Source organism: Scardinius erythrophthalmus (genome assembly GCF_964197995.2).
Source record: "Scardinius erythrophthalmus genome assembly, chromosome: 6".
In the NCBI taxonomy this organism is placed as follows: Eukaryota; Metazoa; Chordata; class Actinopteri; order Cypriniformes; family Leuciscidae; genus Scardinius; species Scardinius erythrophthalmus.
In genome coordinates, this window is record NC_138226.1 from 48,193,486 (window position 1) to 48,221,087 (window position 27,602).

General features: G+C 40.4%; 1 protein-coding gene across 1 annotated transcript; it reads left to right on the forward strand.

The window, feature by feature from the left end:
- The first annotated feature begins 2,588 nt into the window (after positions 1-2,588).
- On the forward strand, positions 2,589-27,556 carry LOC308692744 (cyclin-dependent kinase 16). Its single transcript, XM_081369072.1, has 16 exons — positions 2,589-2,822; positions 5,260-5,397; positions 13,813-13,937; positions 17,830-17,955; positions 18,699-18,755; positions 19,056-19,170; positions 19,380-19,474; positions 19,554-19,616; positions 21,295-21,418; positions 21,549-21,669; positions 23,452-23,549; positions 23,929-24,034; positions 24,339-24,381; positions 24,690-24,780; positions 25,053-25,130; positions 25,862-27,556. The coding sequence occupies exons 2-16, from the start codon at positions 5,268-5,270 to the stop codon at positions 25,951-25,953; spliced, it is 1,464 nt and encodes a 487-aa protein (XP_081225198.1). The 5' UTR covers positions 2,589-2,822; positions 5,260-5,267; the 3' UTR covers positions 25,954-27,556.
- Positions 27,557-27,602: the final 46 nt, after the last annotated feature.

Genomic DNA, 27,602 nt, shown 5'->3' on the forward strand with positions numbered 1-27,602 from the left:
CTCTCTCGAGGAGTGTGGTTCCAGAGCCCAAGCCGTGCGTGGAGGTGATCTCAACTATCTCTAGTCGGAATCTCTGAACCTCACGCACAATCTCAGGCTCCTTCCCCACCAGAGAGGTAACGTTCCATGTCCCTAGAGATAGATTCCGCGTCCAGCGATCAGGTTGTCTAGGCCCCCGCCTTTGACTGCCACCCGATCCACTTAGCACCGGCCCCTTACGGTCCCTCCTGCAGGTGGTGGGTCCACGGGAGGGTGGCCCCACGTCGCTCCTTCGGGCTGAGCCCGGCCGGACCCCATGGGGGGAGGCCCGACCACCAGGCGCTCGCATACGAGCCCCAACCCCGGGCCTGGCTCCAGGGTGGGGCCCCGGCTGCACCATGCCGGGCGACGTCACGGTCCTTGAATTTATAGTCGTCATACGGGTTTTTGAACCGCTCTTAGTCTGACCCGTCACCTAGGACCTGTTTGCCTTGGGAGACCCTACCAGGGGCAATATAGCCCCAGACAACATATCTCCAAGGGTCGTTCGGGTACTCAAACCCCTCCACCACGGTAAGGTGGCAGTTCAAGGAGGGGCTTGATTTATCCGTGCACATCATAATTGTGTTAATCTTGGATCAGAAAGAGTTCCTCTTGCAGCATCTCTTCTCTTCTCTGATGACGAGGGCGGGGCAACATGTCACTCACATGAGATCCACCAATAGCAAACCACAACCATCCAATCAATTAGTCACGGTCAAAATCAAGCCCCGCCCACATTAGTTCTTGTTCCAGAACCGTTTCACTCAGATATACAGCATTATAGAGAAGAAAAGACCAGGGGCCTCATTTATAAAACTGTGTGTAGGAACCTTACTAAAAGTGAACGTACGCACAAAAGCCAAAAATGGTGTACGCAAAAAAATATTCAGACTTATAAAACCGTGCGTACGCCAGAACCTGCGCAGAATTCACTTTATAAATCCCAGTCAGCGGAAGATTGTGCGTGCATGCGTCTCCACCCGAAATAACCATATATGTAGCATACAACGCCTAGTTTTACTATGCAGATCCTCATCTACATATCATTTGCATATGATTATTCATCCACGTGATAACTTGAATAATCATATGCAAATGATATAAACGGTACAAGAAACATTACATTAATACAAATCAAGTAGTTGTCTATCCTTGCCTTGTTTTTGAATAGCCTATAAATCAAATAGTGTAAAATACATTTCAGAGAAAGTCTTTTCCACTTGCCGAATTGTATTTTTAATTGATTTATATTTTTAATGAAAACAGATAGGCCTTGGGCATTATTTGCACGAAACTATTTTTTCAGACATTCTGGTATTATCATGATAAGCAATCTCTGTGGTTAAAACATTAAAGCACGCCACAGGAAAAGCGTTCAAAAACAATCACATCCACAACAAATATTTCTATTGATTGAATATAAAAAAAAGTTGTAACTTTTCAGTATGATTTCATGTTTAAGTGTTTAACTCCATAATTTGAATATCTAAATGTTTATATCAGAAGTAAAACATAGTTTAAATCATTATTTTATTTATTTAAACTGCGTCAGTTTCACTAAACGGCCCAACGCGTTCGCTGGCGCGGACATTTAAGAAGGAATGGATATTTGCTTCAAGTGACAGGCTTGGTGAGTGAAATTATATTTGTATTATCTTTCTGTATTATGTTTAATTTTAATTCTAAATTCTAAAAGTGACCAAAAAGACATTTAACTCCAACTCACCATCGGTGTCGCCGTTCTGCTCCGTCTCCAAAATGTGCGTACGCATGGGTCAGAGTTTGCGTGTAGGTGCGCATATTTTCACGTCAAGTTTTTCTTTATAAATCCCACATTTTGCGCAGGAACTGGCGTACGCATGTTTTCAGCCCCGTTTTGTGCGTACGCAAGTTTTATAAATGAGGCCCCTGCTCAACTTGTTTTATGAATTTAAAAAACTAAATATGGGGTTACAGATGGATGTTCATTGGCCTACTTTACTCATGTCTGAAGTGTATGATTTTGTCAGGCTAATTTGTAAGTGAACAATGTAAAATTAAGCGCCATTAAATGCCATTTATATAAAGGTGTTGCATTATAGCAGGCTACCCAAATACAACTCACTAAAAATTCTGGCAGAAAGAGAACTTTACCGTTCTTACAAAAAAACAAAAAAACAAGTTACATAATTTTTAATATTTTAAATGCTTATGTATTGAAGTTATTATTGCTGACTATCTATCTATCTATATCTATCTATCTATCTATCTATCTATATCTATCTATCTATCTATATCTATCTATCTATCTATCTATCTATATATATATATATATATATATATATATATATATATATATATATATATATATACGAATAAATACGTCCTCATTGAATATCAAAAAGAGGCGGAACCTTTCTCTAGAATGAACGTGACCAATGTGCTGCAACAGTGGAGATCAGCAGCAGCAAGCATGCACAATGCATTTTAAATGTTAAATATATTATAAATAATCTTGTAGGAAAATATTACTGGTGCACCAGTGCATGTGTGTGTGTGAAGAGGGGTGATTCCGATATGGGATGTTCACGGTAACGCGCTTCATCACACACACAGGGCAGCGCTGGTCACGTGATCTCCAGGAGTCCCGGCCGGACCGGAGAAATGTCCGTTCATCCGAGCATCGGTGATTCAGCTCGAACTCTTCAAACATTCACCCTATCTCACTGTAGATCCTGTTTAGTGAGGTATAAATGTGACACGGTGGAGTGCAGCGAGCAGCGTCGGTGAAGAGAACACGCGTCGCGTCGCGTTTGCCGCAGGTAGGCTGCGGTGTTTCGTGCATTAGTATGTGCTTCATATGCCAGTCCAGTCATGAACTTTCAGCAGTTCCTGACTAATGTAGAGTTGTGTTGATTCGCGGTGTGTAACTCAGCTAATGCGGGATTGAGCGCTTATTAAAGCCTGTCATGATGTTTGTTATTCACTGATTTCAGCAGATGGGATGATGACGCATGTGTTTCAGGATGGGGCAAGATGTCAACACACACACACACGCGTTCAGAACACACTCCTTAAATACCAGCATCTAAAGGGGTTTAAATCAACCTCTTTCTTCCGGAGAACACACTATGAGAAATTCTGAAGAATGTTCATGCTGCTCTTTTACATACAGTAAAACGGTAACACTTTACATTAAGGTTCATTAGTTAACATAAATGTAACAATGTACATTTGTTAAAGTATTTATTAATCTTCGTTAATGTTAGTTAATTAAAATACAGCTGTTCATTGTGTTTATGTTAGTTCACAGTGCATTGTTCTAATGTTAACAAATACAACCTTTGATTTTAATAATGCATTAGTAAATGTTCAAATTAATATGATTATTAACTAAGATACATGCTGTAGAAGTATTGTGCATTCTTAGTTCATGTTAACTAAGGTAGTTAACCATAGAAAACAGCTTGGCAAACTCACATTTAAATCATATAGCCTATTTCAAATCAGCAACAAAATCTGGACATTAACCGTCCCATAAATCAGGTTTCTTATGCTCAAATAGCATTAAATTGCGTATTTTTCCGTCTGGATCAGCCAATGCACTACTCTCTCGAGTGGGTACTTATTTTGAGTACGTAATTACTTCACGACTACTAAAAAAGCGATATATATATATATATATATATATATATATATATATATATATATATATATATATATATAGTGAATGTAATCTGGATGTACTATATCCGCCATGTTGTGATTATCATGTGATCTACATGTGTCAGTTGTGTCGCTTCACTACCGTTCACAGATCCTCTCCCGCATCCTCACTAAAACTTTGTACAATTGACCAATTCCCAATCCAGAGAGATGCAGCATGGGTGAACTGGAGATGTTCATGTCTGTAGTTGTCAGTGCAAATATATGTGTTATGCATGTGCAATAATCACAGTGTGAAACAGAGCAACATGAACATTCTGCAGAGGTTGGAATGAGATCATTCTGGCTGAACCATTCCTTTAATATTGAAATAAACTGCTACTTTTTTTGTTATTGCACTTGAATGGTCATTTAATTATCATCATCCTTAGTGCTTGTTCAATGGGCACTTTTTGACCAAATCCGTTTAATTCTACACACAATTCTGGTGTTCTGCCTTCTTACTGCTTCTTGTTAACTCTTTACTCCCTGCTCTTCATTCAGATCCACGGCCAAAAGCCCAAATATGTCTCAGGTTCTGAGTAAATTATCATAAAACCAGTGACCGATAATCTTCCAGCACAGCAGCTTTGAAGAACACAGATTCTGCCGTTCAACACACACATTTATTCCTCTACAGTCTACATGAACTGAAATTATTTTATTATAGATTTAATTATAGTACAAGGGACAGGTTCGGTTCACTTAGTTTTAATAATATAATATAATATAATATAATATGCTTTGGTCGTTGAGGCGAAGGAGACAATTGAAGTGAAGATCTATTTTCAGAATTTATTTATAGCAAGGAGAAAAACACAAAAAACTCATATTGTAGCTTCATGCATTCTTTTCTTTATCAACACTTGAATGTGGGCAAGTTCATTAAAAAAGCAAACTTTTTAACAAAAATCTGAGAAAACCACGTTTTTATCAAAGACTATGTCTGAATCAGATTCAGAGCGATGATAAAAACACAGATGGAGTAGATTGAGTCCTGCTCGTAAAGAACTTCTTATATCTTCTTATATCTTATATCTTCACCTCTGTTTTGATCTGAAAGTTGCTGACTTACATTTTTAAGTACAATCCACTAGGATGTTTAAGTCATTTAAACTTAAATTGCATTTAACTAACTTTAAAAAAAAATGATTTGAATCTTGTGTAACATTTAAAAAAAGTAGAAAATTGCTTAACTTATTTTGCTGAGTTAAAGCAATGTAAAAACATGTTGTAATAACTTATTGATCATATATTTTTTACAGTGTGTAGCGCCCCCTACTGTACAATGAAAACATGGATTACCGTCAGTGGCAAAGAAAGAGTAATATTTGTGGCAATAAGAAAAGGATTCCATTCCCTCAACAAACGATTCGAGTCGACCTCACATTAACATAAGGACTAAATGATCCACGACAGATTACATTCCCAAAACAATATCTGAACCGAACCTGTCCTGTTTGAGTGATGGTACTGAGCATTTTATGTCCAGCTGCTTTTTGAAGAGCTCAGATTGTGGATTTACTGAATGTGCACATGTGACTGAACCCACAGCATCCTTGATGGACCGCATGAAGATCATTAAAAAGCGCCTGTCCATGAGCTTGCAAAGCGTTCGGCGTTTGGACGAGAGTCTCTCGGAGCTTCCAGAAGACACCGGGCTGGACGAGCCTCCCTTGTCCCGAGACATCGGTGAGAACAGAAACTGCGTACAGACAAACTTTCACTCTCATACACTCCTTTAATCACTGATGAGTGTTCACACAGAGGCATTCAATTATATGATAAATGTTTACTCAGAACAGCAGAAGTAGCAGAATATAAAAATAGAAATTAGAAGTAAAAAAGGAAATATCCGATATATGACAAACCCATTATTTTCATTATGTAACATGGCACTTTTTTTCAAAACTTTGGATCTTTGGATTTTTTTTTTACAGCTTATGAGAAAAAGTGATCATCAAAACATTTAACATTAACAGACATTACAAAAACCAACACTATGTTTCTGTCCACGTTTGGGAATAAATTCACAAGTTCTTGTTTAGGACGGTCTGACTGCCCCAGAATGCTCTCTGTTCTCCACTGAGTTTGACACATTAGCTCAAACCCTGATCACACGCACCTGTAATGTTCTTCTGTAACTCTCGATCGCCTCGCTCTAGTGTCTTTGATTGGGGTTGGAGATGAACTCTGCAGGGCTGTGATTTGAGGAACCAAACTTCTCAGAAATGCTCATAAGAATAGTCTTAAACTTTGACTTAAGTGTCAAAAAAGTCTTAGTAAAACGTAGGACTTTTATAAAGAAGCTAAAAGCAACTTTCAGTAAAGTCTTAGACTGATGGTGAACTAAAGGCTGATTTATACCTCTGCGTCAGACCTACGCCGGAGCCTCTACGCTGTAGGTTACGCGGTGGTTTTCATTTATACTTCTGCGTCGTTGTCCGTGTTGACGCTAAATTACACGTGCAGAGTACACTTTTGGAGAGGTGCACGTCAGGGTACGCCGAAGGGTACGTGTGCTACACACAGATTACGACGCAGCTACGGCGTGAGTTCGACGCAGAAGTATAAATTGGGCTTAAGGACTACAATGATGTCAACTCAAAATGGCCGCCATCAACCTCTGAATCATCCAGTAGTGAGCCTGCAAGGGTGAGGTCACAGCAGCATGACACCAATCATTTCATGTAGTTATAATACAATCATTTAATTAAGAAACATCATGAAAAAGTATTGACACTGTGGAATCCTTTTCTATTGATATATGCCTCCTCATTTGCAGTTAGAGCGATGATACGATTTCCATCATTGGCTCCAACAACTTCAAGGAAGCCGGAAGTCCTCATAAAAGTGGCTTGTTTTTGTCAGTGCCGATAGCCTCGTGGACAGCGTTGATATAGCGCCGTTGTGCTTCAGGCGACCCGAGTTCGAGTCCCGGCTCGCAGACCTTTCACGATCCCGTCCCCGCTCTCTCTCCCGTCTCACTTCCTGTTCACTCTATACTATCCTATCAAGATAAAAGGAAATAATGCCAAAAATGTAATCTACAAAAACTAAAACCAACTTTTACAGCATGGTTTGAAGATTCAGTTGGAAAGTCAATGAACTGCCAAACAGTAGTGGCCAAAAGTGATGTCCGGCCCAGAAAAATAAATACATAAAATATTTTCCTAATGTTTTGATGGATTCATCAAACTTGTAGGGTCATTAAAACAAATATCGCCTCTGGACATCACTTTTGGCCACTGCTGTATGTTTGGTGTGGTCAGTGGCACAATAGTGCTATTTCAGACCCTGCTTATGTGGGCCGATGAGCCTAAATCTGCACCAGTGCACTGCTGCATTCTCACACTTGCCAAAAAACTCATTATTACTTTCATTTCTGCAGTTAGAGCATTGATTTGTTGAGTGGGATATGGTATCAAATATCTTAGAAGGTCAGTTACAAAAACAATACCTTGATGATGACGACGCTTGTATCGTTTTACCAACACCCTGCTATCAAATAACTCCTACTTCGTTGGTAAGTGTGTGTCTCCTCTCTGCTGCCATCTTGTTACTCCTAATAGACAGGGTCAATTTTCACAAAATCAGAACCCCGAAGGCATTTTGTGATTATTTATATTATACAACATTTCTAGGGGTATTAAGGGGTGCTGAATCCAAATCTGCTGTATATGAAGCTCAAAAATGCCCCAAAATGCCTCAAAATTGAGAAATTCAAAATGGCCGCCACCGCCAGACTGAAATCTATTTTTAAGTGTATCCTTTTGACTAAACAAGGTACAAACATGAAATAAATGGGCTTTTGTACATTTTCCTACATGGGCAATTCAATGCCATATTCAGATTTGAGATGTAATGTGAAGAAACTGCTTAGATATTGCAAAAATCATTGTTTTTAACTATGAATAATTACTCAGTTTAAGGCTGTATCAGCGATTTCAGGCCCAAAAAAGGCCCAAACATAAATTATCACATTCACCTAATCTTTCCTACCGATCCGCTAGCTGCCAGCCCCATAAGCAGGCCGTCAAAAAAACGCGTCTCTATAGGCAGCCTAGGCTCTGAGATCTACACACAAAAACAATCAGTTTCACCAACCACTCAACCAAAATAAATAGTGTTCCAACCAATCACCGACAGGGGTGGGTGTTGTGAGGTTTTGCGCTCGTGCACGGCTGCCTATGACAACTGCACACGAAAACCTCACAACACCCACCCCTGTCGGTGGGTGGGCTTACAGAGACACGTTTTTTTTTGGCGGCCTGCTTATGGGGCGGTCAGCTAGCGGATCAGTAGGAAAGATTAGATGAATGTGATCATTTATGTTTGGGCCTGAAATCACTGATACAACCTTTAAAATTATTATTATTATTATTACTATTATTTTTGATATTATCAGGCTCAAAAATGTACCTTTGTACAAAATCCTTTGTACCTACATTTACTTACTTTGTACTTTACTTATCATTTACCTTACCCTGATTTAGATCAATAATAAGTGTCAATAATCAGATTGAAAATCACAGAAGTATAGAGAAAAAGGTGGTCATTAGTGATAAAGAAGTTGTCAATCAATTAAGATCCAAAAGCAGGAAGATCCATGGGTCATGGTGATATTCATTGAACTATATCCCAGTAGAAGTTACAGTGACAGCTTATTCGCAGTCCTCTTCAATTTTCTGGCAAGTGTTGTCAAGTTTTCTGCAGTTGAATGCATCTATACATTCCATGTGACTCTTTCTGATTAATAGAAGAATAGAATAGAAAAATTACAACCAGTACAAGTACAGGTACATTGGAATACTCTACCAGTCTATCATATTTGCACATTCTTGTACACAGTGATCAAAATCAACTAATTCCCTATACACATACAGTGGGGCAAAAAAGTATTTAGTCAGCCACCAATTGTGCAAGTTCTCCCACTTAAAAAGATGAGAGTGGCCTGTAATTTTCATCATAGGTACACTTAAACTATGAGAGACAAAATGAGAAAAAAAATCCAGAAAATCACATTGTAGGATTTTTAATGAATTAATTGGTAAATTCCTTGATAAAATAAGTATTTGATCACCTACAAACAAGCAATATTTCTGGCTCTCACAGACCTGTAACAACTTCTTTAAGAGGCTCCTCTGTCCTCCACTCGTTACCTGTATTAATGGTACCTGTTTGAACTTGTTATCAGTATAAAAGACACCTGTCCACAACCTCAAACAGTCACACTCCAAACTCCACTATGGCCAAGACCAAAGAGCTGTCAAAGGACACCAAAAACAAAATTGTAGACCTGCACCAGGCTGGGAAGACTGAATCTGCAATAGGTAAGCAGCTTGGTGTGAAGTAATCAACTGTGGGAGCAATTATTAGAAAATGGAAGACATACAAGACCACTGATAATCTCCCTCGATCTGGGGCTCCACGCAAGATCTCACCCCGTGGGGTCAAAATGATCACAAGAACGGTCAGCAAAAATCCCAGAACCACACGGGGGGGGGACCTAGTGAATGACCTGCAGAGAGCTGGGACCAAAGTAGCAAAGGCTACCATCAGTAACACACTACGCCGCCAGGGACTCAAATCCTGCAGTGCCAGACGTGTCCCCCTGCTTAAGCCAGTACATGTCCAGGCCCGTCTGAAGTTTGCTAGAGAGCATTTGGATGATCCAGAAGAGGATTGGGAGAATGTCATATGGTCAGATGAAACCAAAATAGAACTTTTTGGTAAAAACTCAACTCGTCGTGTTTGGAGGAGAAAGAACACCATACCTACTGTGAAGCATGGGGTGGAAACATCATGCTTTGGGGCTGTTTTTCTGCGAAGGGACCAGGACGACTGATCCGTGTAAAGGAAATAATGAATGGGGCCATGTATCGTGAGATTTTGAGTGAAAACCTCCTTCTATCAGCAAGGGCATTGAAGATGAAACGTGGCTGGGACTTTCAGCATGACAATGATCCCAAACACACCGCCTGGGCAACGAAGGAGTGGCTTCCCAAGGCCAGTAAGATTGGTGTGATGTTGCTCGAATACCTGCCAGACTGTTTTCTTTCCGTGACCGCTGAACTGAGACGCACTATCACAGCCAGTGATGGCATGGAAGGCAATGAGTGTGTCCACTTGATCATCAGAGTAACTTGCGAATGTCATGTACTGGAAAATACTTTGGATCCTTTGATGTCCCGGCTTTCATGTAGAGATGAGTACATCCAATTCTGTCATGATGTGCTAGAAGTAGAAGAAGCACGTCTGTGTCACGCGCTGACATGACTTTTGTGTCCATAGGAGCCTGGATGCAGTGCAAAATCAGTCGTGTATCAGCCTCCTCATGGTCAGCACTCAGAGAGGAGATTTCAAGTTCTGGACCTGATGACTTGACAGTCGGGCGAGATCTGCTTTGTTCTCTTCTAGTGCCATGAAGCTCGACCAGTCTGCTGGAAGTGGAACAAAGTCATTCACGATCTCTCTGCATACTGGTTGACTGTTTACGCTTCTTTCTTGTGCCTGTTTTGATGAATTCGTCATGGTACCTGTCGAAGACTACATCAACCCTCTGGTACTTCTCTGCCATCTTCAACACTGTGTCAGCAAACTTGTTGGCATAGGTGCCGAATGTTGTGATGTCAGGCTACCCTGGTAATCCAGAGTTCTTGCGAGAGCAGAAGTTGAATTTGCTCAGCGAGTTACTCTGGTGTCGAGCAATGGAGCTCATTAAATATGCCCCTCGATCTGAGCTGCACCAATCACAGCGGGTTATCTGATATAGGCGAGCTAAACAGATGACGACAGTAATGTGACGTCGAAGTCCTTAGTAAACATTGCAAGATGGCTATGGATGAACACCAGTTGTTTGAAACAGCTTTGGCCGCTAAAATGAACGAGACTTGGCTTTTTCTCTAAAAGAAGAACAGAAGACGGCGCTCGAATCGTTCCTTTTCAAGAAGCAGATTAGTTGGTGGAATGTAGACTGCCGTTAGTTGCAGCCAGAGATGGCAGGATGGGCATGAGTTCATGCTGGAGAATATTTTGCAAGTCTACCTTGCAACCTACTCTGTAAGCTGTGATGAGCCTTTGTAGAATCTGCCTGTCCACTTTGATGATGTTTTGCTTGTTCTTGGAAAGTTCCACGACTTCATACAAAGAGGCAAATGTTTTGGCTTTGTTCTTTCAAATGGGTGACTTCAGATCCAAGTGCTGGTCACTATCTGGAGGTTCACACAGACGTTTGTCCACAAACACATTTCATTTGTGCATGTCCAAGGTGTTCTGCACCAAGCAGAGATTGTTGAAACTGGGATGTGACCACGTCCTTGTTGATTTATGTTCTTGAGTGTGTCCCCACCATATTGAAACACACTGTGCTCTTTTAATGATAGACATATTCTGCTTTCATCCACATCATCTCTTTCCATTCTACTCTTTGTGCACTCTGTGTGTGTGTACTCATCGTCTTCATCATCTGTTGTCAGTCTCAGCATCGCTGTTGTCTGAGAAGCTATCACTGTTCTCAGATTATACGACAGTGTCCATCTACTGAGAGATGTTGATATCCTGGCACTTGTAATGGCACTTGCGAAGCCACCTGACATCACAACATTCGGCAACTATGCCAACAAGTTTGCTGACACAGTTTTGAAGATGGCAGAGAAGTACCAGAGGGTTGATGTAGTCTTCGACAGGTACCATGACGAATCCATCAAAACAGGCATAAGAAAACAAGAGTGAAGTTGTTTTGCAAAGGTCGTCCACAAGAGACTCTGCCTCCAACCTCAGATGCAGTGAAGTTTCATATCATGCGTTCACACTATCAAGCGACAATCTGGAACCAAGCTCACCTCCCATATCCTGATCTTCCTCCAGTGGATGAAATGGGATGGATGCACAAGGAAGGTCAATTAGTGCCACGGCTAATGTCTCAGCCTAAAGCCTGCAGAGAGTTCACTTCATGTGGGTGTACCAAGGGATGCCTCAGCCAATGCTGCAGCTGCAGGTATGTGTATAGGGAATTAGTTGATTTTGATCATTGTGTACAAGAATGGACAAATATGATAGACTGGTAGAGTATTCCAATGTACCTGTACTTGTACTGGTTGTAATCTTTCTATTCTATTGTTCTATTATTCAGAAAGAGTCGCATGGAATGTATAGATGCATTCAACTGCAGAAAACTTGACAACACTTGCCAGAAAATTGAAGAGGACTGCGAATAAGCTGTCACTGTAACTTCTACTGGGATATAGTTCAATGAATATCACCATGACCCATGGATCTTCCTGCTTTTGGATCTTAATTGATTGACAACTTCTTTATCACTAATGACCACCTTTTTCTCTATACTTCTGTGATTTTCAATCTGATTATTGACACTTATTATTGATCTAAATCAAGGTAAGGTAAATGATAAGAAAAGTACAAAGTAAGTAAATGTAGATACAAAGGACATTTTTGAGCCTGATAATATCAACAATAATAGTAATAATAATAATAATAATAATTATAATTTTAACTGAGTAATTATTCATAGGCAAAAACAACTATTTTTGCAATATCTAAGCAGTTTCTTCACATTACATCTCAAATCTGAATATGGCATTGAATTGCCCATGTAGGAAAATGTACAAAAGCACATTTATTTCATGTTTGTACCTTGTTTAGTCAAAAAGATGTACTGAAAAATAGATTTCAGTCTGGCGGTGGCGGCCATTTTGAATTTCTCAATTTTGAGGCATTTTGGGGCATTTTTGAGCTTCATATACAGCAGATTTGGATTCAGCACCCCTTAATACCCCTAGAAATGTTGTATAATATAAATAATCACAAAATGCCTCCAGCACTTTAAATAAGCACATTTTCAGAAATTCTGCCTAGACTATAACTAGGTTAGCATACCTCTCCAGCACTCTCAAATTATTTAGGTCTTAACAGTTAGAACCCTAGAATTTTGACACACTTAAGACTAAAATATTAGTCTGAGCGGCTTTATACATACTGTTCTATTGTATGGGACTATTTTGGAAACAACCTTGTGAGGTGTATGATTTGCGATTAACAACTTACTACAATAACACCTTTTTTTAATCTGATGGGCGTCGATTTGCTGGATCTGAAACTTCTGGTGCACATAGTGAAGGTAGGTATGAAATCTTTCACTCAGAATTTTCTGGGCCTGTAAGCCAAAAAACCCAACTATACTATAACAAATTTCAAGTAAATAAATAAAATAAATTAAATAAATTAAATAATAAAATAAACATAAAGAACAAAACAAAAGTAAAGCGGCAGCCCCTCATGGACGACTGTCACATAAACTAAAACAAAACCACAACATAAAGTGCCAGGCCTGGTCCTCTCTCGTCCTTCACCGCTGTCACTTCTCCTTTATCCTTCAGGAGTTCCTCCGTGGGACTCGAGACCGGTGTGGTGCATTAACACTCGCTCTGTTCCCACGGCTCTCGGCCCTTCTTCAAATTTATTGTACTGTAACTTCCATCTCCTGGCCAACTACAGTAGCATCATATTAAAAACAAATGTTCTGTTTACTCTCTTTCTTTTTGTATTGTTTGGATTCACACAACCAATTATATTTTAACAATTAATATTAAGCTTTTAGTTTAAATGCAGAGTACAGTATTAATTTATACAGATAATATGCAATAACAAATTAGCTTTAGATAAAATATGTAAAGAGTCGCTGTGGACTTATATATTATCAACCGAATAAATTACCTTGTTTCTCTTCCACTGATATAGCCGGATGTTTTCTTGTAGTTGTTCCTTTTTGCGCACAGCTCTTTTCTTCTTGCTATGTAAATGTGTTTAAATAGAGGGAAGTCCAGTTGTTTGTTTCAGCAAATCACTGTCAGCTTGATTTTTACTCCAGATCAATGACCTGAACTTGTGGTCACCTGACATGGTTATTCAACATTAGAATAGGTGAAATGTCATGGTCATCGCTGGGTTTTAATTATTTTCACTTGTTTGATGTGCAATGTAATAAAACACAAGACATCAGGGGTTATAAAGTGTGTGTGTGTGTGTGTGTGTGTGTGTGTGTGTGTGTGTGTGTGTGTGTGTGTGTGTGTGTGTGTGTGTTTACAGGTGTAGTCCATGGGAAAATGTGGTCAGATGGAGAAAGTGATCAAGCTTCAGGAACCTCCTCTGATGAAGTTCAGAGTCCTGTAAGAGTGCGAATGCGCAACCTTCAGCAGCGACTCTCTAATGAGGTAATGCATGTACAATCATAAGTGAGTCACAAACATTCCAACAGGTAGACACACACACATAAATTATAAATTTATAAATTAAATTAAGCAAATGGTGTCTCTTAAGAATGGCGTTCTGCTATATCCCACGGAGGATCTCAGTGTCCAAACTTGTGGTTCCTCAGTGCCAAAGGGGGTTATCCTCGCATATGCCCGCAACACACCTATAAAATCATACTTCCTCACCATCATCTATGAATTCGGCAAAGCGATAGAATGCCTCCCTAGCCCCTCCACAGCTCAAACCACAGATCAGCCTATCTATAACCAACACCTCACTGACATAAGACCACCTACCATAGCCGATAAGCAGATCATTTGACACCAGTCGTAGATAAATTATTATCTTAACCCTAACCCTAGGATTAGGTAACCCTAACATTATTATGGATACCTTATTGTTTGTCATTGTCATTTTTTTTCTTTTCATTTCTTTTAGTTGGCGAAATGCCAAACCAAACAAAAGAAAAGGGATTAGGTACAGGCTGTGATTTTGGGATTGTCCCCTACATCTAATACTCAGGAGCCCACCTGAAGCTGATTGTTGTTCAGAAAATGCAGTGTTATAGGTTATGTCACTCTCTCCTAGGACTCAGGTTTGATTTCTCTCTCTTTTTGAAGAAGTCTCTTCCACTATCATTCCAGTCTCCAAAAAAGTGAGTCTCTATCACGTCTGGTCATGAAGTCATCAAAATTCTTCAACACCCCACTGTCATAGGCCTCATCCACAACGGTGACGAGTCTGCATACAGACAGGAGGTTCAGACAACTGGCTGTCTGGTGCAGTCATAACAACCCGGAGTTGAACATTCTCAAAACAGTGGAGCTGATCGTGGACTCTTGAACACCCCATCTCTCCCCCAACTCACCATCATGAACAGCACTGTGGAAGCAGTGGAGTCGTTCAGGTTTCTCTCTCCGCTTACTCTTGTCATCTGCCCAGTTACTCTAATGGAATCATACCTTCCCAAACACTCCATCCATTGAATTACCCACACCAGTGGTGACTCTTGGCATTGTCCCTGGCGCTGGTTGTTGGATTTCCCCTTTACTGCAATCACTGGGTTATACTGTCTATTTCTGTTTGATCCATGCCTGCCTTTGGACTTGGTCCTCAACTGCCCCTTTATCCTCTCCTGCTTGCCTGGTTTTGACCTCCCTGCCTGTCTGACTCTTCTCTTACCTCCTATTTTGTTGTGGTTGCTGTGTGGACTGTCTCTGATTCTGACCCATGCTTAACTCACTACTCTTCGCATACCTCCTCTTGTCGGAGTTTGGCCCTGAGCTGTTTTTAAGGGCTTTTTAAATTTTCAACAAAGCCTGTGTTAAGCATCTATCTGCTTTTGGGATCTTCTTTCTAGAAAGCCTGACATCACACATTGGCCAGAGATGGACCCAGTGGATGGGTAGCCACATTTTTCATCTCGCTCCTCGCCTTGTGGGCTTGTGACTGGGTTGCTGCAGTCTGGGAGTCTCAGTCTCTATGTAGTGCAGATTTCCAGCTCTTGAACTGAAATTATTAAGGTATTGAATAGGTCCGTCTTCGGTCAGGAGGCATCTTGGCAACATGACTACTCTTCGGTAAGGCAGAAGAGTTCCGGATCCTGTGTTGTACCCAGCAACACTGGTGGCACACTTTTTGTATGAGTTGGTTAAGGAGGTTAAAGATGAAATCTATGTCCGTGACCCCCCAGAATTCTTATATTACCTCATTGATCTTGCCATTCATATGGACAGCCGCATCGAACTAAGACACAGAGCCCTGCGGTTTTACATCAGGTCATGGGCCAAATGCTCTGCGATAGGGATGTCCCGATCCGATCCACGGCATCGGTATCGTGCCGATACTGGCCCAAAATGCTAGATCGGATATCGGAGGGGAGAAAAAAAATTATCCGATACCTATGATCGATACCCATTAGGGGTGTAACGGTACGTATTCGTACTGAACGTACGTTCGGTGCAGGGATTTACACAGAGAATACACGGTATAAAAATAAATAAATCTCGCGTGCACATTAATTAATGTAATACGGAACTAACGTTACTGTTAGATACGCGCATATGCGGGTTCTTTAGGGACACCTAATCTGTAGCCCGCCTTAGCTCTGAACGTGCGTCTATTTCGCTTCAAACGCTCACTTTATCATTATACGCGCGCAGCGCGTCCTATTCGCTTTGGACGCGCGAATGGATTCAAACTGTTCAAGCATCGAACTAGACGCGATAGACGCAAATTTGACGCTCTATTCGCGTTTTGGTGTGAACGCAGCAAAATGAACAGGCTGCGATGTCAAGATTGCAATGCTGGAATGTGTGTGTGTCAGAGAGAGAGAGAGGCACGGGCGCGATCGAACAGTGGAAACATAAAAACATACTCCGTCATTTTCATACAGGATCTTCTCCGATTCCTGAGCACTTGAAGTAGCAGATAAGCTGGAGCCTATGCAGATGGGCAGACTTTGTCTCACAGCGGAGGAGAAGCAATGTCGACTGACATTGGGTCTCTGCCTTTACTGTTGTGTACCAAGGTCATGTTAATGTGTTATGTCCTGTAAAAGCCACGGCTCGCCAGTAAACAAGGGGGTCCGGGTGAGCGGTACGTCTATCTCCCCATCTCCCGGTGCCCGTAAAGTCCCTCCTGCAACTGTTGTCGTCAACAGCTCTGTATTCAAGTGCTGAGAGCTCTTCGACTTGGAGCAGAATTTCATCAATGAAGACTGGGCTCTGCAGAAGGGCCTTCCCATTTAAGATCACTATTCTTCACTCCTTGAGCGGTCTTTGCCTGATGACCATAACACAAATTACTGGCCCAGTGAGTGTCATTACTTAGGAAACCACAAAGAGGAGTTCCTTTTCATTTAACCAGTGGTTCCCATTGTACTGTGTCATCCCTGATTATTGCTCCATTATCTACATATTGATCTGTCCCTCCTCTTCTCTGGCTTGTGCGGGGTTCTTCTTCGTAAAGAAGAAGGATGGTTCTTTGAACATTGATTATCGGGGGCTGAAATACGTAATGGTTAAGAACTGGTACCTCCTGCCTCTTATGTGTTCAGCGTTTGAGATCTTGCAGTGGCAAGCCAGTTCCTCAGCCCCGCTGGTTTCTCTGCTGGTTTCCTTCAGCCCTGTGACTTCTCTTTTAACTCTACTCTGTGTGGACCTCAGCTCTTCCAGTCTCCAGCTCCACCCAGTCGAGAGGATCCCCTGGGTCTGCCTTCAGACACTGATCCTGTCAATCCACCTCGGCTCGTCAACCTGTCGGCTCTACCTTGGCTCTTCCCTCCCTCAGCTCCACCGTGAGCCATCATCCTTGCGGCTCCACCGGGCTCCCTCATCCCTCCGGATTCGCCTTGGTCAGACGTCATCCTGCCGGCACCACTATCTGCTGCGCTCCATCTCTCCACCCCTTCGGCTCCTTCTGGCTCTGCCTCGATCCTCAGTCCCACCAGCTTCACCTCAGTCCTCTGAGGGGCGTTCTGTAACATGAATATTCTATGATATTCTGTTATGGCTTCGTTCTCTCTGTTTACTCCAATCCTGTTGTGCCTGCCTGAGAACTTATGAAACAGGTACACCTTATGTTCGAACATGGTGTTTGTTATGGCCAATCCATGCCAAGCAGAGAAGTCCAATAATACCATTTGTGTTTGGATCAGGCAAGCCGTCCCTCTCCTCCATATCTCTCTGTCCTGCCCAACATGGGCATTAAAGTTGTCCAGCAGTATTATGTGGTCACCAGGTGACATTTATAAGTGCCCTTCCATCAGCACTCTATCAAGATATATTCATCTGCCCCACACAACTGCTCTTTGACACATTTTATGTTTCTCCCCTTCCCTTTCCCCTTCAGGAAATCAACAAACGTCTTTCACTGCCAGCGGATATTCGTTTGCCAGAGGGTTACCTAAAGAAATTTGCCACAAACAGCCCCCCATTTGACAAACCTCTAAGTCGAAGGTTTCGCAGAACGTCACTTGTAAGTCTTTCTTTGTCATGATCTATTAGTATGACATCATCAAATGTTTAGAATGCATTTCTATTCTATATCTGTATCTATTCTGTCAGACAGGGCTTAGATTAAGCCAGGATAAGGCCTAAATTCAATTAGGACATTTAAGGAGCTCTTATAAACGTGTCTTAGAAAAAACATTACTGGTGTGAATCTTGAGAAAAAACAATGGCAGTGATATATTTTATATAGATATATTAAAGGGATAGTTTACCCAAAAATGAAAATTTTGTCATCATTTTCTCTCCCTCAAGTTGTTCCAAACCTGTATGATTTCCTTTTTTTCTGCTGAACACAAAAGAAGATATTTTAAAGAAGGTTGGTAATTAAACAGTTGCTGGTCCCCATTGACATCCATAGTATTTATTTTTTCCACGTTTGGTTACCGACTTTCTTCAAAATATCTTCTTTTGTGTTCAGCAGAAGAAAGAAAGTCATACAGGTTTGGAACAACTTGAGGAAGAGTAAATGATGACAGTATTTTCATTTTTGGGTGAACTATCCCTTTAAGATATGCTTTCAGTTGAAACAGCTCAAACATGCATTTTAGTCTGGAGATATCTTAAGCCCTGTCTGTGAACCTGGGAGTAAATGTCAGATCTCTTTGTGCTTGCCAAGGTTCATTACACCTTTATTTAATGTTTACATTAGATCATAAAAATATCATCTTTGACACGACCAGCTAATCACTGAGATCTGTTTCCTTTCAGTCAGAAATCGGCTTTGGCAAATTAGAGTCATATGTCAAACTGGACAAACTGGGAGAGGTGAGATTCTGACCAGCTCCAATCTTCTCCACAGTGGATGATACAGTTTCTGTTCAACTAAACTAAATACATTTTATTGAGTGTTTGACCTTGCATTAGAATTGTTTAATATGTCGTCAGTAGAGTTGAGTGGGTTATCCTTATCTTTCTTTTGGCCAATTGTCGGTTGATATTGTAATATAACTAATTTTACAATTTGTCATTTTAATATAAATGCAAAGGCCATTGCACATCAGTAATGCTGCTCAACAGCTGATTGTGTGTGTGTGTGTGTGTGTGTGTGTGTGTGTGTGTGTGTAGGGCACATATGCCACAGTGTTTAAGGGTCGTAGTAAATTAACGGATAACCTAGTGGCGCTGAAAGAGATCCGGCTGGAGTATGAAGAAGGCGCACCCTGCACCGCCATACGAGAAGGTACAATATCCTCTACCATTCAGAAGTTTGGGAACATTAACTAATTCACTCCATGAATTCTGAGCCCTGTATATAGCTATTGTGATTATACCACACAGTTTTCTTAGCAACCCTGGAGTAACAGTGCCAGACTGTACAAGTGTAGAGAATCAACACTTCTTGTGACGTTTTAATTCATGCTGATTTGATGATATTTCTCTCTCTGTCAGTGTCTCTCCTGAAGAACTTGAAACATGCCAACATCGTCACGCTCCACGACATCATCCACACAGAGAAGTGCCTTACACTAGTCTTTGAGTACTTGGTGTGTGAGATATTATTCATCATCGCATCTCTCATTTTGTCCGTCTACTGTATTTCTGAAACATTTGTGTGTTTTTCAGGAGAAGGACCTCAAACAGTATTTGGAGGACTGTGGGAGCATAATGAGCATTTATAATGTAAAGGTTAGACATATCCTCAAACTGCCTGTCATTTTAGTTTAAATTGAGTATAACTAAAAAATAATACTATGCATCAGGGAAAATGACTGAAAACAATTTCATGTCGTAGCACAACACAACTTCATGTGGCCTGAATAGATTAAGACAGAGATTTATTGTGAATATCAACTACTAATACTTTTGTAGATTGACTCTAGTAGAAATTTTAAAAGAGTACTTCTACGGTTTGGTGGAGCAATATTTAATCTGGGAATCGGTGCCTTAACTGAATAAATTTTGTGTCCACCACTGCTGACAGAGGAAAGAAAAAGGGCATTTTTGCTATACTAAAGGCCCTGAAATCGAGATTGAAGAACAAACTGGTGTGACGTCGTTTATAACAAAATCAGGCCAAAACGAAGTTCGTTTCTGGAGTTGCTTTACAAAGCAAACTTTCTGGGAAAGATGTCCTTGGCTGGTGAACAAAAACATTTAATCTGGACTAAAATATGCCCTAGATATTGACTGAATATGTTCTGATTCTTTATTGTTCCGTCAGACTTTACAATAAGGCTCCACTATTTAACATAAGTTAAAAGAGAACTCCGGTCAATTTTAACATTGAGCTCATTTTATTGTACATCAATACAGAGAACAACGACAAAAATCGGTGTTGCCTATACCGAGTTATTCTATTTTTATTCTATGTTAAAATTGACCGGAGTTCTCCTTTAATTCATTAGTTAACATAAACTACTTCTGAAGCATTTATTAATCTTAGTTAATTTAATTTCAACATTTATTAAAATCAAATGTTTGAACTGTATTATTTATTGGATCTGAGCAAACATGAACTAACAGATTAACTAACTTTAACAAAGATTAATAACTTCTGTAACAAATGTAGCTGCTCGTTGCTAATGCATTAACTAACGTTAACTAATGATACCTTACTGTAGAGTTACCTATTGATCTTCTTTATAATTCTTTTGCAATTTAATCTGTTTGAAACATTCGTTCACTTCATACAGTTTTGTGCATTGCTTTATTGTATTTAAATGTTTAGTTCTTTTAGTTACAAGAAAAAGTTATTAAACCTGTTATACTATGACAAGACTTATTTCAATATCGTGATAATACCGAATACCGTGATAAAAGCTTCAGCAATTATCACAACATGAAGATTTTAAACCGTCACATGCCTAGTAGAAACTGAAGCTGTAATTCTAATTGAAAGCGATGCTGACACCGTTCTTTCATGTTTAATACTGTAAAACTTCTGCTTTAAAGTGATTGATTGTATAAAGTATTGTATAAATAGAGTCCCAAATTGCAGAGCTGGTGCAAAAATACCCACATGTCTATGATCAGATGCTTTCTAAACAGCTGTTTTCTCACTGCTGGCATTTTGTTGTGTTCATTTGTTATTGAGAGGAAAGAGCGCAGCACATATTTACATATTCATCTAGACATCACCCTCAGCAGTGTGTAAAACAGTATATTGTTGAACTTCTTTTTAGCCCTAAATAGAAGAAAGAACTTCGCCATGAGTATATGAGAGCTTTAACTCAAGTGCTGACTGGCACATTAGCATTTAAGAAGCCACATTTATTGCTATGAAAACTTTTTGGAAACATGGTTTACAACAGTAAAGGCACAGCTATTGGAATGACTTCACTGTATTCATGTTTCCACCCTGCAGATTTTCCTGTTTCAGCTATTGCGAGGTCTAGCTTATTGCCATCGGCAGAAAGTTTTGCACAGAGACCTAAAACCTCAGAACCTTCTCATCAGCGACAGGGGAGAGCTCAAACTGGCTGATTTCGGTAGGATCGATCACTCACATACCCAAATACTCATCAGTTGATAGACAACTGGCATTGATTGTATAGTGTGAAATGAGCCAGAATCATGACGTTTACAGATTTACATCAGGTTTGTTTGTGTCTGCTGTAGGTCTTGCACGTGAGAAGTCAGTGCCCTCGAAGACTTTCTCTAATGAAGTCGTCACTCTCTGGTACAGACCTCCAGATGTGCTGCTGGGATCAACAGAGTACTTCACCTCCATCGACATCTGGTGAGGCTACACACACACACACACACACACACACACACACACACACACACACACACACACACACACACACTCACACACTCGCTGCTGTGAGCATGTAAGATATGCTGCTGATGCTGCATGAATAGACACACATACAGTTGCAATCGAAATTATCCCCCCCCCCCCATTGGCAAAATGTACAGACTTTCAGGTGTTTGCAATCAACCAAAAGTAATTGGATTAGTTTAACACAATAAATGTTTTGAGTGGTTTCCCCGAATTCACCTGAAAATGCAACTTTTAATCTAAGCCCGTTCCTCATGAGCAATGGCCTCCAGTTCAGAAATATTCTTGCAATATTCTGAAACCACCTTACTCAAATCCCACCAGAGATTTTCTATGGGGCTCAAGTCATGTGACTGTGATGCCACTGTAAAATCTTCTAGGACTTCTGGCGACCAAGCCTTAGTGGAATATGAGGTATGATTGGGATCATTGTCCTGTTGAAGGTCCAAGCTCCAGCTTCCTCACTGACGGCGTGACGTTTCCTCCCAGGATCTCCTGATACTTCAGTGACTCCATCTCTCCCTCCACACACTGCAGGTTTCCAGAGCCGGAGGATATAGATCAGCCGAGGGCATCACGAGCTCCTCACGCTGAACTGTAGACAGAGCTCTTCACAGCTGATGCTTCATTCCTCCTCCAGACACACCGCTGATCCACAGGGACGAACAGCTCCAGTTCTGTTTCATCGCTCCACAGAACAGAGTCCCTAAACCTCTGTGGCTTATTTATATGATTCTGAGCTCTTTTCTTGTGTGTTTGGGTCAGTAGTGGTGTAGTTCTGGAGTTCTGGCATGTGTTTAGGATGAGCTGAAACCTCAGAGCCTGTGGCCACCAGGTCTTCTGCAGTCGCTCCAGGGTTTTTCTGAACCTTCTCAGAGATCTGGTAGCCGTTGATATCTGCCTTTTCTGCCCCGTCCAGGGAGAGAAACCACTGATCCTTTAACTTTGAACTTGTGAACTATGCTTTCAACGGTGTCTCGAGGAACATTTAGTGCCTTCACTATCTTTCTGTGTCCTGTTCCTTGTTTGTGAAGGGCGATGGTGTCTTCTCAACTTTTTGGACCATTCTTTTGACTTACTGTATTTCTAACAACTCGACAGACCTCTCCAGTTCAGATGTGTCATGTGTTCTAGCTCAAGCACACCTGGTGCAGCTAATGAAGCCCTTGATTAGTGAGACAGCACCTGTTTTACAGATTTGTGCTGTTGTGAGGGATTATTAAAAGTTGCATTTTAAGTTGAATTTGCTGAAACCACTTGAAACATTTGCTGTTTTGAGCTATTTCAATTGCTTTTGTTTGATTCGTTCATTCCAAACAGCTGAAAGTCTGTAAATTTTGCCAATAAACCTTGCAATGGGGGTTGAATAATTCCGATTACAACTGTACAACAGGTGTGTTTGATTGGAGTTGGAGCTGAACTCTGCGGGACGGTTACTTGGTTGTCAACACCCTGACCTAAAAGAAAACCCTAAACTGTGTGCATGAGTGTTTCATGGGTATCGTTTTAAATTCAGCCAACTAGAGAAGAGCTTTGATCAGTGGTGTCATGCTGGATGTTACTCTGAAGACTATTTCAACTCTTTTCCATTATTCTTTTCTACAACGTGTTTTGCTGACTTATGTTAACCAGCACACTCTATTTGGCCTGGGTAGCATATCGAGATTTTTCCTTTCATGCATTTCTCAAAAAGACATTTTATTCTTTCCGTCTGTCTGCTTTGTTTCATTAACACAGGGGTGTAGGTTGTATATTCTATGAAATGATCACCGGACGCCCCCTCTTCCCTGGGTCGACAGTGGAGGATGAACTTCATCTTATATTTCGTATCTTGGGTAAGAGCTGTGGTGTTATGCATGTTAAAGATACACTCAGTTTTTGCTAATATAGCCCTCATTTCTCAAGACAACTACAGGCTGGCGAGGTTATTTCTTGCCATTTTGAAAACTGCAAACACTAGGCAAGATGTGTAAATGCATATTCGTATATGCATTTACATATAAATATAAATATTTATATATAAAAAATATATATAAAATATATAAAAATATAAATATTTTCATTTTTCGTTTCCAAACATTTGACAGGCACGTTTTACACATCTGAGCAACTTTACCATTTTTATTTCGATGTCTACCTTTTACTGGTGACTCTAGTGATAGCAAGTAAGTGTAGTTGGAGTCTGTTTTGATTATAAACTCATGTCATCTCCAGGTTCTCCTACTGAGTACTCTTGGCCAGGAGTCAGTACCAATGAAAACTTCCTCTCATTCAACTTCCCCCATTATGACGGGGAACCTCTGATCACTCATGCACCCAGGTGTGTGAAAAGCCTTTCCGTGTGGCTGCTTTGGGGATATTATATGTTTTGGGATCTATATATGAGGTGTATTGTTAGATAACATTTTTGTTGGGAAAGGTTTCTAGTACCCACACCTGAACAGAGTCTCTAATTGGTAATGTTTGACACACATAAAACAAAATTCAATAGCAAAGGAAAAAGCCGAGGACAAGAACAGGAACAAGGACACCAGATTAGCCCACAAAATACTACCACTAAAATGTCTTAACATTGGGACGGGAAGCTATAGCTATAATATGATTTGTGTAATTTTGTTCTACAGGATCACCAATGACGGTCATGATCTGCTATGCCAGTTTTTACAGGTAAAGTACGAATTCGCTTTTGCCCTTGCAAAGAAAGCCTCAGAGATCAAAAGGTTTTTCGATGTCGATGTCTACTTAAATAATTCATATTTTGCTTTACCAGATTAGTATGTTCATTATTATGAAAGAGACTTTTGGACTTATATTGATACACCTGTCCTTATTTAATTCTTAAAGGTACACTATGTAACTTTTGGCCCTCTAGTGGTTAAACTAAACTGCATGGATTTTGTAGAAGAACATTGTTTTGGTGGTGCTTTGGCTCTGTAAAAGAGACATATTCACTCCAGATGAATGTGTTTTTGTAGTTTGAAGCAAGGCGGCGTATTTCTGCAGAAGTGGCTCTTCGGCACATTTATTTCAGAGAGTTGGGAGACAAAGTGCAGGACCTGGATGACAGTACGTATTTAGTACTAGTAATATTAAAGTGGTATAAGCTTATTTTAAAGTTCATATTTAGTAGTTTCACAAATATGCAGTATGTTTGTAAGATGTGATGCTACACGTATACATCTCATTCATCAAAACATTTGGGAACATCATAAGTCAAGATGGCAGTTTCTGCTTGTAAGAAACAATCCTGAACACAACTATTTCTTACACATTTATGTCATACATTCACTGTTGAAAGGTTATAATTATTATAAAGTTTTTAAATTCTGTGACCACAGCTACCTCCATCTTCTCCGTGAAGGAGATTCGACTGCAGAGGGACCCAGGAAAACACTTTCCAGCTCAAAGAGAGTTGTGTGAGTTCAAGTATTTACCTAAATCTCCAGTTCCTTGTACATGGTGAAAAAACATTCAAAATGTTAGGTCAAATAGTGTGTAAATCACTCAGTTTTGTGAAATAACACGCCAGCAGCGATTTACTGTTTACTGAGGATTTGTTGACTAATGTTTCACAAGGAATGTGATTATAAAAAATAGGCAGACAACCACAACAAATGAAAGTACACACTTCACCTGGTGACCTGGTCCAGGAAGGACGTTCCTGCAGAGTGTAGCTCCGCCCTGGAGGATTCTGAGCAGTGCCTACAGGAGGCTCAGTTCATTTGGGAAGTTTTAGACTTTACAATATCATTCCAGGTTTTCTGTCTTCACAAATAAACTTAGAAGGTCCGCTAAAGATGACATAGTAGTATGTCCCAAAGCTTGCCTACTCTTTTGCTACACACTTAAAAGTATGTACTTTTTCTTCACAAAAAGAGTACGTACTTTTAGGGCGTAGTATAAGTAGGCGAATTGGGACGCAGCGCTTGGTCAGCTGCTACAGGTGTGTTTAATGAGAGTTGGAGCTAAACTCTGCAGGAAGGTTGGAGACTCCTGAGACTTAATGATGTCTAAAGTATGTTCATATAAATTACAGTGTAAAATGACAAAAGCACAATCTATGTTGAATCACATAGCAATTTGTTAGAGTTTGCACATCTGCTGTCTTTCTTTTTTGTTTGTTTTAATAAGTCATTATGTATTTCAGCGGTGGTCCATCGAATGGGCTCTGCCCCACCGGAACATTTTCTCTCTGAAGGAGTGAACCGTCTTCTACACCCAGCCCCGCTCTCTTCATAGACCTGCTCATACCGCGTGTTCTTTCCTTTGCAGTTGCTGTGTAACATTTTGATTGTCTTCCTTTGTTTACAAAGTTCTCTCTTATCTTTTATCACCTTTTTTGTTTTGCACATATTTTGTTTCTGTGATCAAAGACAAAAAAATCATTATAGGCATCAAGTCCCAAAGATGTGTAATGCCCCAAAAAGTGCTTGTTAGTCTCTTTTCTTCTGCCATCGGAATCTATGGCAGCCCAAATAACCACAGGGTAACAGGTTGTGAAATGGCATAGCCATGGCATGGTCTCTAATCGTCAACAAATTTAGGATTTGCCCCTCAACGTCTCCAGTTACACTACATTTTCTGCTGCTATCCGTTTTGCCGTCTTTCCCATCTTCCAATTGGGCCAAGCCAAACTCAGTGCACTTTCACTGTTAGCCATATTGCAACGTTCTCGGGTAACTTGGATTTTATCTGAAGTTATGGCCAAATTGTAGCTTTTTTTTCTTCTCCGAAAAACATGTAGAATCTTGACCACTTTTCATCCAATCTTGAGTCCCACATCATGGCTACAGACTGTGTTTGAGATCAAGCACTTTCAATTACTACTGTATATGAAGTGTATTAAAAAAATAAACTTGCCTTGCCGGTGCAAAACTAATCAAATGGATTTTTATAATGCAACAATTCAGCAATTGCTTGGCAGTATTGGATGGTGAAGAAGCCAAATAGGTAAGGAAGCTGCATCTTTTCAATTCTATTGAGTTCTGAAGTTTGGGTCGGGAATTTTTTAATCGGCAGGCTGTGTTCTATCAAGTGCCGTCGAAATTTGAAGGATCCTTGGGAGGCTGCCAATGTTTTGCGTCCTTCATTCAGTGTATTTTGAAGGACGCATTATGTGTACTCTAAAAGAAGTGGCAGAAAATGAAGCACCCCAGATTTAGGTCTTCACACCATGAGATGCTGACTTCCAATAAGGAGGTGACCAACAATACCAGTATTTCCAGACGCTTCCATAAGCCCTGTGGATCTTAACTTTTTAAAATAACCAAATAGTTGTTTGGCATCATTACCATTTTTGTTGTTGTTGTTTTTCACTTTATGTCTATCTTCAACTCAGGGGACGTCTCATCAAAGTGTTTTGTTTTAACTCATATTGGGGTGTATGTGATGATGTCACAGGCACATGTGCAAAGAGCATGCAATCAACATACAAACGAAAAACTCAAATAAAAGATTCACCATATGGGCATATTTGAAGCATGGAGTTCATTTATACATGTAAATATGCACAATCATGTGTACGCATATGCATACTGTGGTATAAAAAACATTTCTTTCAAACATAAGGTGTTAACTTAGGGCTGTGGAAAACAGTGTGGTAGTGGTGGTTAAAGCTCTGGTAACCCAAAGCTGTCTGGTATAGTGTCAGCAAGGAGTGATCCATGAGCCATAATCACTGTTTACATGCACGAATGAATCTAACTGCAGCTTACAACAGTAATGTTTTATATTTGAATATATTTATATAGGACTTTGCACTTGCGGTTAGATGCTTCTGTATTTCATTGGCTCTACTGTACTCTGCACAATGACAATAAAGTTGAATCTAATTTCATGTAATTACACAAACCTGTTGTGCCTTCGTCCCAGGAGGAATCCAGCAGGAA

What these genes read in the sequence shown, in the direction of transcription:
- LOC308692744 (XM_081369072.1), top strand. Translation starts at nt 5,268, where the DNA reads ATGGACCGCATGAAGATCATTAAAAAGCGCCTGTCCATGAGCTTGCAA. An exon ending in AACTGGACAAACTGGGAGAG is followed by an intron (nt 18,756 to 19,055) that starts GTGAGATTCTGA and finishes GTGTGTGTGTAG; the next exon opens with GGCACATATGCCACAGTGTT. An exon ending in TCCAGCTCAAAGAGAGTTGT is followed by an intron (nt 25,131 to 25,861) that starts GTGAGTTCAAGT and finishes TATGTATTTCAG; the next exon opens with CGGTGGTCCATCGAATGGGC.